Source organism: Meles meles, chromosome 2 (genome assembly GCF_922984935.1).
Source record: "Meles meles chromosome 2, mMelMel3.1 paternal haplotype, whole genome shotgun sequence".
Classification (NCBI taxonomy): domain Eukaryota; kingdom Metazoa; phylum Chordata; class Mammalia; order Carnivora; family Mustelidae; genus Meles; species Meles meles.
In genome coordinates, this window is record NC_060067.1 from 100,799,814 (window position 1) to 100,810,709 (window position 10,896).

Here is a 10,896-nt window from a genome sequence, read left to right on the forward strand (position 1 = left end):
CTAGTGCCAAATGGTTTAGGACATCGGTGAAGTCTGAGGGATAAGACAAGGATAAGCACTAATTCCCTTTGTGCTTAATTCGATTTCAGAACAAGAAGGACCTTCTAGTTCTCCTTGTTGTACAGAAAGAAGTCAAGTTTGAGTTCAGTAAAGGTCATGAAGGAAGTTGGGTTTTCCCATCCTTGAGAAGAACACAGAGATAGGAAAGAGAATGGATCATGAATCCTGTTTTTGTCCCACATCCCCGTATCCCTTCTCCTTTTTTCATACTGCTAATGAAATCATGTGCATTTTTTTACTATGTTTCTCTTTATCCATTTTGTTGTAAGTGTCCTGTGGTATATTTTTTGGAATCCCTAAGGCTTTTCAGAGAATCATTACATATAAATAACATCTACCTACCTGAGTACTATTCTAGCTTCTATAACATAAATTTTCCTACCTTAGGGACAGAGGCCTTTTTCTTCAAAAGGATATTGTTACTAATAGATTTTGAAAAGCTATCTCAAAGTTAATGCCGTAAAATGTGTGTTGTTCTCCGTTCTTATTACTCAATTCATCGGTATAAAATATTCAGGTTACCATGTTCAGCAAATATGGTAGAGGGTGATTTTTTCTCTCTTTTTCTATTTTTGCCTTTTGTTTCAGTTTTACTCCTCTGATTGCCAAATGTCTGTTGAGGCTTCACCTTTTACTGGGAGCTCACAAAGATGGGTTTTTTAGGAGTGACTTTTGCCATATACCAAAGACAAATGGTCTTCCTGCTCTAGTGAGGCCTATGAATGTTTGCTGGGCCCTTGAATTCTAATCTGTCTCTCTCCATTGACAAATGATCTGAGAGAAGTCACTTGACTCTTCCAGATAATATTCCCTAAAATGTACGGTCGAGTTAGAAATTGGGTCATTTGATTGCTCATGTCCCTTCTAGGTCAGAAATTGATAAGATTTTGTGTAAAACAGTCCTCTAAAAGTAACATTTATTGCGTGTTCTCCGTGTGCCGGGAGGGCACACTGATTATCATACTTAGCCCTCAGGCGATTCCAAGCTACGACTGTTATCCCCATTACTATCTCCATTTTACAGAAACTGGAAAATAGTGAGGATAAGTAGCTTACCCAAGCTCACAGAGCTAGTAAATATCTATCCAGGATTTTTTTTTTTAATTTCTTATTTTTTTATAAACATATAATGTATTTTTATCCCCAGGGGTACAGGTCTGTGAATCACCAGGTTTACACACTTCACAGCACTCACCATAGCACATACCCTCCCCAATGTCCATAACCCCCTCCCCCTCTCCCAACCCCCCCTCCCCCCAGCAACCCTCAGTTTGTTTTGTGAAATTAAGAGTCACTTATGGTTTGTTTCCCTCCCAATCCCATCTTGTTTCATTTATTCTTCTCCTATCCCCCTAACCCCCCATGTTGCTTCTCCATGTCCTCATATCAGGGAGATCATATGATAGTTGTCTTTCTCCGATTGACTTATTTCAATAAGCATGATACCCTCTAGTTCCATCCACGATGTCGCAAGTGGCAAGATTTCATTTCTTTTGATGGCTGCATAGTATTCCATTGTGTATATATACCACATCTTCTTTATCCATTTATTTGTTGATGGACATCTAGGTTCTTTCCATAGTTTGGCTATTGTGGACATTGCTGCTATAAACATTCGGGTACACGTGCCCCTTCGGATCACTACGTTTGTATCTTTAGGGTAAATACCCAGTAGTGCAATTGCTGGGTCATAGGGTAGTTCTATTTTCAACATTTTGAGGAACCCCCATGCTGTTTTCCAGAGCGGTTGCACCAGCTTGCATGCCCACCAACAGTGTAGGAGGGTTCCCCTTTCTCTGCATCCTCGCCAGCATCTCTCATTTCCTGACTTGTTAATTTTAGCCATTCTGACTGGTGTGAGGTGATATCTCATTGTGGTTTTGATTTGTATTTCCCTGATGCCGAGTGTCTACCCAGGATTCTAACCCAGTCCGTCTCACACGCAAGTATGAGTTCGAGCTATGTCCTTTCTCGGGAAAACTATGAATTATCATTACGTCATGGTCAAGGGGCTCACGTAGGTTTTTTTTTTTCTTTCTCTGTCTTGCAGGAGATACAATATTCATTATTCTGAGGAAGCAAAAGCTGATCTTCCTGCACTGGTACCACCACATCACTGTGCTGCTGTACTCGTGGTACTCCTACAAGGACATGGTAGCCGGGGGCGGTTGGTTCATGACCATGAACTATAGCGTGCACGCCGTGATGTACTCTTACTATGCCTTGCGAGCGGCGGGTTTCCGAGTTTCCCGGAAGTTTGCCATGTTCATCACCTTGTCCCAGATCACTCAGATGCTGATGGGCTGTGTCATTAACTACCTGGTCTTCTACTGGATGCAGCACGACCAGTGTCACTCTCACTTTCAGAACATCTTCTGGTCCTCACTCATGTACCTCAGCTACCTAGTGCTCTTCTGCCACTTCTTCTTTGAGGCCTACATCGGCAAGATGAGGAAAACAACGAAAGCTGAATAGTGTTGGAACTGAGGAGGAAACCATAGCTCAGGGTCATCAAGAAAAACAATAGACAAAAGAAAAATGGCACAAGGAATCACATATGGTGCAGCTAAAACAAAACAAAACACATGAGCAAACATAAAACCCAAGGCAGCTTAGGGATAATAAGGTTGACTCAACCCAGTAAGTTTATGATCCTTTTTGGGTGAGGACTCGCTGAGTGAACCTCCATCTCAAAGGACTGCTGCTGGAAAACCCCATTCCCTCCTTAACTGTCAGCTCTAGGACAAATGAGAACAAAAGTGAGCCAGCGGCACAGAGAGAGAGAGAGAAATAGAAGGTCAAGAAAGGCTATTAACACTAGATGAAAAAAAAAGTATTTACTAAGTGTTATATTTCTCTAAGAATGAAAGGAGTTTACTTAAACTGTGCGAGTACATACACACACAATCTCTTTGGACACTAAACTGGAGCCAATAGAATAGATACAAAATGGAAGAGACACAGGGTGGATATCTAGAACAATAACGCTTGTGCAAAAATTAAAGCCTTTTTAAGAAAGGCCGTAGCTGTAGCCTCCCATGAGAAAAGATGTCTTAATCACCTCTCATGAAGACGGATGTAAACAATTTTATTTCCACTAAGAGAAGGACTGGTGTTTTTCCCTTCCTAGCACAGTCTCAGGCTAGTGAGTTTGCCAGAACCAAACGGGGCACAGTGTTTTTCCGAAGTTCTTCCTGGGAGAATGGTAACGGTGCAGACCAGTTCCTAAAGGGGCAGCTCTACCTCTGAGCATTTCTGATGGTTTCACTGATATTTCCACTCTGAAATGAGCTCTGAAGGATTATCTTTGGTTCAGCGGCCCCATGCTTTTGAACAGAAGAGTAGATACCGAATAGCAAAGTTAAAACCCGACCAAATGATTTGAAAGTGGATTCTGGATCACCTCTAAGAAGGGTCAGCCCCATACCATTCTTGAGCTGGGAAAAGGACAGTTGTTGGGGAAAAGATGGGAGCCGAGGATCAACCCACCAGATACAGTCTGTATTCCCCGCTCTATTTGACTTCACACACACACTCATGGCTTTCCAAGTGAAACCCTGTTGTACAGTCCATATTTTCTATATTTTTGTGACTTTCAAAAACAAATCTGCAGGGCTCTTCCTGATATTGGGTGAACACTGTGTTTCTGCATCATCTGCGTCTGCTCCCTGAGCGTCGCAGAGGTGTGTAAAGTGCCCTCTGCTGGTCAAGTGGAGATACTTCAACAAACCCTTCATGGCAAGTTTGGCTGAACAGCTGACAACAAAGGGCCCCCCCCCCATAGACTTAACCCTTCAAATTTTCAATGATATAAAATACTCGTCATATTTTTGGCCAAATCAGAAGACCTTCTTCCTGCTTCAAGTCAGCTTCAGAAATTTTTTTAAAAGGGACTTCTGCTCTGGAACTCTGAAAACCAGTTTATTAAGAGCCATATTCTTTAAAAAAAAAAAAAAAGAGAGAGAGAGAGAGAGAAATGAAAGCTAGATAACATAATATTATCTGTCATACTTCAGTCCTTTACAAGCCAAATAAATGTGTAAACATTCCTAGTATTTCAAAGAAGCAATTATGTAAAATTGTTCAATGTGATAACGCTAGTATTCTAATTGGTTAAGTAGCTTCATAACTAGACAACACGATTAGCGGCTACACTGCATAGATGACACGCATCACCACACACACGTGCACACAGATGTGGGGTACACTCAACTTCAAAGCCCAAATGAACAGGAACACATTTTCTGGCTAGCGGAAAAAGAAAACCGTTGTTTATCTTTCTTGCTTTATTTGAGAGTGTACAGTAAAAGGGATTTTTTTCAGATTATTTTTATATTATTTGAGCTTTAACCGTGCTGTCATTCATGAAACAGAGCTGCTCTGCTTCTCTGTCAGAGATGACACGGTCTTTCTCAGCATCTTGTTTATGTGTGGAATTTGAAAGAATAAAGTTTTATCCCATTCTGTGTGAATGGTTTGAACAATGAACAAAGAATCCATGCAAACCAAGTCAGGACCGCTAGACCCCGGGGTGGGGGCGGGGCCAGGCAGAGGAGGGAAGCTGTGACAGCTGTGTGAAATTATCGGGGATGCTCTATGATGTCTTGACATTGGTTCATAGGTGAGAAGCAACTGGTGGATGGGTTGGGATTCCTCGGGTGAAAACTGAAGCGAGCTAAAAGGAAAGATCCTGCTATCACACTAGGAGTTTCTTAGGCTGCAAATAATGTTCTTTTGAGCTCTGAAAAGACATGATACTGTGCAATAAGCTTTTTTTCTTATGAAAGAAAATGAGCAGAATAATTCATATGAGGAAAAGGCCAAATAACAACTGACTTGTGTTTAATCGAAGGACCAATTTGAACTTATCTGGCTGATTTAATTTAATGGTTGAATCCATTGATTAATCACTGATCCTTCAGTGCAGGTTAGAATAAGGAAATGAGCATAGACCTTAAATAGACTCTAAATGATGCTTCCAAAGCACTTTGATCTTGCTACAAGTTCATACTTGTGTTCACTTGAGAGTTAACTTAGAATTTTTGTTTACAGGTTGAATGTCTAATAAGTAGTTTGTAAATTGGCTAAATAAATCTAAAGGCTTTTCCAACGTTTCTCATAGAAAGAAAAACATTTTTTTTAAAGTTCTGGTATTATAGGTTCAATACAGTGTTTTTAACATCTCAGCTTAACTGCTTAATTATATCGAGATAAGAGGCTGGACCACTAGCCCATGGCAAATCTGAATCCTACCAGAGAACTGACTGCCACATAGATAATCCTACTGTCAGTTAACATTCCAGGAAAACTTGGGCAGGCAAGTTTTTAGAACTGCCCCACTATGCTGCAATAGATGATCTTTCTACTGGAGATTTTCTACTGCATTCCAGTCCCATTATGGTGAAAACGTTTCTGGACTGAAAAAACAAACATCCTTCATTTCATGTGTGTGCAATTTGATGCCCTCGGTGTGTGTATCAACCCAAGTCTCTGAGTTTGCAATGAAAAAACATTCTAATGAAAAATGTTCTATTCATAGAACAGGAAGTTTTACTGGGTAAAATGAGAGAAGAGTAAGCACTATGTTATTTAAATCCATGCCAGGCCAAAATACCTAATTAAAATCATGTATTGAGGGTATTATTCCAGATAATTTACTCTCACCATTCTACTCACACTCTACTATATATATGGGGGAGGGGCAGGAGGGATAAAACATACATATATGTTGCTTAAGGGGAAAGAAAACATTAATTAGATCCCTCTCGCTTCCCCACCTCTCTGCTAATGTAGCTCAGGCCTGAGTCAGAAACTTCCTGTGAGGAGGGGCTTTGCAGAACTGAATACAAGAACACTTCCAGGAAAGAGGGCTACAGAATTTTTTTTTTAATCAGTTATTGTGTCTTTAAGATAAAACCTGTCACATCAAAGAAACAATGCACCTGGAGTCGAACTACACTGAATAGAATGCTCCAGAAGTCTGGCTTCATTCCTAAACTGCTGAATTACCTGGGAGACACAGCATGCTCAGGTTACAATCTTTCCTTTATCCTGATAGAACAGCCTCCCCTCGGAGACTACGTGTCGTCCAACTGTCAGCTCCAGCACATTCTGAGGCCTTTTTTTTTCCCCTCAGAGTTGTTGGATGGGCCCTGTGCTGATTCAAGAGAGCTGTTAATAGAGTAGAGAAGATCCAGTAGTTTTTGCCTCCCAGAGCTCTGCACTCGGTTGTATGTGGATGCCCCAAGCGTGTCTCTCTTAGACACTTATTTCCCCGAAAAAGTTTCCATCCCCAAGAGTGTAACTGCGTGAAAAATTTCATAATGAAAGCCTAGAACTTTCTGGCATTCCAGTCTTTGTTTCCAGTAATATTTTGCCATCAGTTCAGAACGACAGAGCCTGTGTTTGTGTTGTGAGTCCCTGTCTTCTTAGCTTTCTTAGGTTGTGCTCTGTCTCATATACAAGGTCTGATTCCTTGTGCCTCAGAGCCATTACCATCAAGAGATTCGGCTAAGGATGCCCCACAGGGTTTGGCCTGTCATATATACACACCGAAGTGAGACCTAATAAAGCAACCTTACACTTTTGTGCCAACAATCAGTACAAAGTGTTAGGTCCCAGTTTTCCAATGAACCAGCAGCCTCTGTCTGCAGGTACCAATACTTAAGTAAAACAAGTGTCAGTGCAGTTAGAGCTTTTTTTTTTTTGCCTGTTGTGACAGACTCCCATTATAAACCTCCTCCAGCCACGTGGCGGGAACGCATAGCTACATAGCTAAAGAAACCGGCTAAGAATACCTGCGCAGAGTATCAAAGAACCTTGCGAACCTGTTGAATCATCCCATTACTTTCCTCATCCTCAGATACGTTGAAAATTCAGGGCTCACAGGAGGAGGAAAGATAATCGTCAGGCTTCCCTTCCTCCTGAATTACACTTGGAAAGAAGTGGAACAGAAGTTGTCCTCACACTGAAAGAGAGACCATGGGAGCACCTCCCCCATGTGTCGGTTTGGGAAGATCTTAATAAAGGCATTTTGACTTTACGTTGGGCAGGCAAAGTCTTGCAGTCAAATACACTTCAGTGGACATCCAAACCCAAAATGACGTTGTACTAAACTTTTCCTGAAGAAACTGGTCCCATAGATCAGGGTCAAGCCATTACTGCAACGCATTTAGGCCAGCATTGCGGGGTCCTGACTCCTGTCGGTATTTAAACACTGTTTCTTTCCCAACACTTGGCGGCACTTGAAACTTCTCTCAGTGGGCCGAAATCAAGAACTCTCTAGAAGTAGCCTAGTAGTGCTCCCCAGGCATGTCGGTTTCAGACAGGTCTGACTGACTGGGCATGTTCAGGTAGGAGGTTGCTTGCTGCTAACTTGAAAACCACTGGGAGCTTCAGCCTATTCAGGGCCCCAGAGCCTGTATTCAGATAGACGTTCACCCATATAAGCCTCACAGAGCAAATCACAGCAATGTTGGAATTGTTATTTTCAAGTGCTTATTTCACGACATTCAAAGAAATATTTTTTCTTGGTATATTAAAATTAAAAATAAAATCATAACTTTTGATTTAAAACCAACGAGTGTGTGCGGTTTCTTTGATCTCTTGTTCTGGGCAGTTCAAAAGGGGGCATCCTGGACACTCAAAATCTCAGGTCATTCCGTACTTGACACCAACTTGCTCAGAGAAATGCAGTGACTCACCCCAATTCTCGAGTAGAGCTCAACAACTATGTACTCCCCAAATACCACCGGTCTAAATCCTACAAGGTGCCCGCCATTCCGTGGTGTTTCACGGATATAACACTTAAGAGCTTATGTGCTTTCCAGACCTATTAGCTCACCACAGCCATCCTCACAGGGCAGACAGTCCAAGTCGGATCCCCATTTTACTGATGAGGAAAAATTTCCTGTTAGATCAAATGTTACAGAAGTAGAAAGAAAGGAAATTTCACATAACCTTAACTTCAATTTCATTGTTGCCATTCAAATCTTTTGAAAGAGAGTATGAATGAATTAAATTCTAATACTCAGCCCTGAACTAGGAAGCAATTTGCCATGTCATTGAACAAAGGATTTCAGGGCAGAATGTATGTTGGGGAAAATATTTCGAAAGCACAGATCCTCCTTCCTAGGAAGGCACATTGCCTACACACCTGTGGGATATTAGTAGCGAGAGCAGTCCCCCACACTTCAACTCCCGGATCTTAAAATTTGACCTTCAACTGCTGGTGTTCTCGTATGTTCTAGCAGGTACTCTTAAATGTCTTATGGTGTTCTTTGTGGTTTGGGGGGACCTAAACAATGTGTACAACAGAAATGCTCCTGCAGGATCTATATTCAAAACCAAGAACCTGCCATTTGGGGATGTTTTCCAGCACCAAATTACTATGAACGTGCCTCTTTTCACAGCATCTCAGAATAAACAAAGATGGAACTTTTTATTTCTTTCATAACCTATTTAAGATGTGTTCTTAACTCGGGACAAAATGGGAGGGACCCTCTGCTACACACAGTATTTTTATTAACTTCACTAAAAAGACAGAGAAAAAGGAAGGAAGGAAGGGATTGATGGAGGAAGGGAGAGAGAAGGGAGGGAGGGTGGGAAAAAGAGAGGGTTGGAGGAAGAGAGGAAGGAAGGGAGGAAGGGGCAAACCTAGGGGGTGTTTCTGGTTTCGCGAGCGCTCCCAGAAACCCACTACAAATGACTACACCATCATGTAACTTCAGATAAAAACACAATCTGATACAATGCAAGCTCCAGAAATTAATAAAGCATTAAAACATGCAAGCATTTTACATCACTGTCTAACTAATAAAAAGACTGCACTTAGGTGATTTCAAAACCAAGAAATTTACTACAGCAGTCTTCTTAGAAATGATAACACAAGAATGGGATCAGAATACCCATATTTCCACAACATGAGCACTCTTGGCTGCTTTTTGTCTTTCAAAATGAATGAAATTAATTGGAGCCTGTGAATGCCCTAAATCAATGGTCCGGACAGTTAAAATAACTGGAAGAGCTCCCCACTGGTCAGTCTCTAGCTGGTTAATCTCCAGCCCTCGTAGATGTGGAGCAGGATCTCAGTTACTGCCAAACACTTCTCCTGGGGCTACAGGGAGGCATGCTGAGAAGCAGTGGCCATCCCAGGGATGGCCGCCATCCGGTATGGGGGGGATGGGATGTGCCACGTGACCGCCCCCCAACCCAGACACACACAGCTGGATACTCACACACAGACAGAATTGCTTGTCCTCGCTGTCCTAAAACATCATGTCACTCACTAATAAAGGACTCCCAGCAAGATGAGAAGCTCTGGGTCAGGGAAAGATCTGATCTTACTGATGTAAAGAGACTGTTCGCTAATTCGCTAGCTCATTTTATGCGGTAATCTTTTACATTTCCTTCTGCTTTTCGTCGTTCATGCCTATGTGATAATTGAAGGGGGTAACCTTTGGTATTTCACCTTATTTATATATGCGTGATAGGATATGTAGTTATAAGGAAAAGATCACACACCTTGACTCAGGGAAACAATATTGCAGCCTAAGAGTTACACATATGTGACAGCCCCTTCCTCACACCACCGCTCCCCCCGCCCCCACCACCAGCACCGTGATCTCACTACTGGGTTCTGCAATCTTGGGTATTTTCAGGCCCCCAGGGTAAAAACCCTATGCTAGGGTTTTCTGGGCTTTCATACACAGCCCCGTTTTCTATGGTCTACACTAATTCCTTTCATACTAGAGGGAAAAATTGCCCCCATGGGTGTGTCTCAGCTATGTTTTATTTATAAAACTCTGATGGGTATTTCTTAAGGCAGCCAATATCTCTCTACAAAGAGAAGGCAAACAGTGTTCTCCCTGCATCCTCCATGGCTCATAGTTATATGGGAATTACTGTAAAATTCCAGAGCATTTTTGCAAAGTGAACGCTTTGTCTCCACACGAGACACCATTCTAATTTCAGCTTAGTCTTAGAAGACTCAGATCAACACAACACAAGTAAAGGTGCTGAGTTTCCAAGCGGACTCAGGCAGCCACCCGATGCATTTGTTCATTCACGTGTAACTTGAATTTCCCTTGGACCCACCAGCCAGTAGAGACAAATTGTTTACTGGTCTGTAGCTCCCGCTGATGCAGAACCTCTGACTGCTTGCCAACTCCCTGGCTTCTAGCTCTGGAAAGAGCTCCGCCAAGAGGAGTCTCCCAGCCTCTGTCAGGCGATTCTGTTATGCACCCAACACACCTCCTCTCCTCCCTCCCATTTCCACCGGACCCACCCGCTGCTGCATCTCCCCACCTGGCCGGAAAATCTTGCTTTCTGCACCGCCAGCCTCGGGTCCTCAGCAGGCCACCCCCACTCATCAGGAGTGCAGAGTCCCTCTGCTCTCCTATGGGGCGAAACGCTTTTCTCTTCGGTCGCATGTTCTGTGTGAGAAAGCTGGCCTCCTTCTCTGCTCAGGAGTCAGATGTGCCTCCAGGTGACAAATCTGGGGAACAGCCATCAGAATGTCTCTTTCCTCCACCACATGGGCAAGGCCTCTCCCTGGCTTGAGCTCAATGAACCTAGTTCCTTTCTCCACTTGGATAAGTGCCATCCCTGGGAAGTTCGTAGCCCCATGGTAAATGGGCCCTGGACCACCCCAGACTTGCCCAGGCATATCCATGCTTAGCGGAGGACACAGGTAGAGTTCCTTTTCCAGAAGCCACCCCACCCAGCTCTCCTGCAGACTTGCTAGTATCTGTCCCCACCATAGGTAAAGACATTTCTATGACTCACTTAAATTCAACCCAGGCACCTTGGCCATCCACACAAATAAGTAATGAAATG

The 10,896-nt window shown here is 42.8% G+C and overlaps 1 protein-coding gene across 2 annotated transcripts in view; it reads left to right on the plus strand.

The window, feature by feature from the left end:
- ELOVL6 (ELOVL fatty acid elongase 6) overlaps nucleotides 1-5,666 on the plus strand; it is a 125,428-nt gene extending 119,762 nt beyond the window's left edge. For both annotated transcript variants that reach the window (XM_045997568.1, XM_045997569.1), the window contains one exon: nucleotides 2,111-5,666. In XM_045997568.1, coding sequence (XP_045853524.1) covers nucleotides 2,111-2,535 — 425 coding nt within the window. In that variant the 3' untranslated portion in view covers nucleotides 2,536-5,666. The remainder of the gene's footprint in view (nucleotides 1-2,110) is intronic.
- Nucleotides 5,667-10,896: the final 5,230 nt, after the last annotated feature.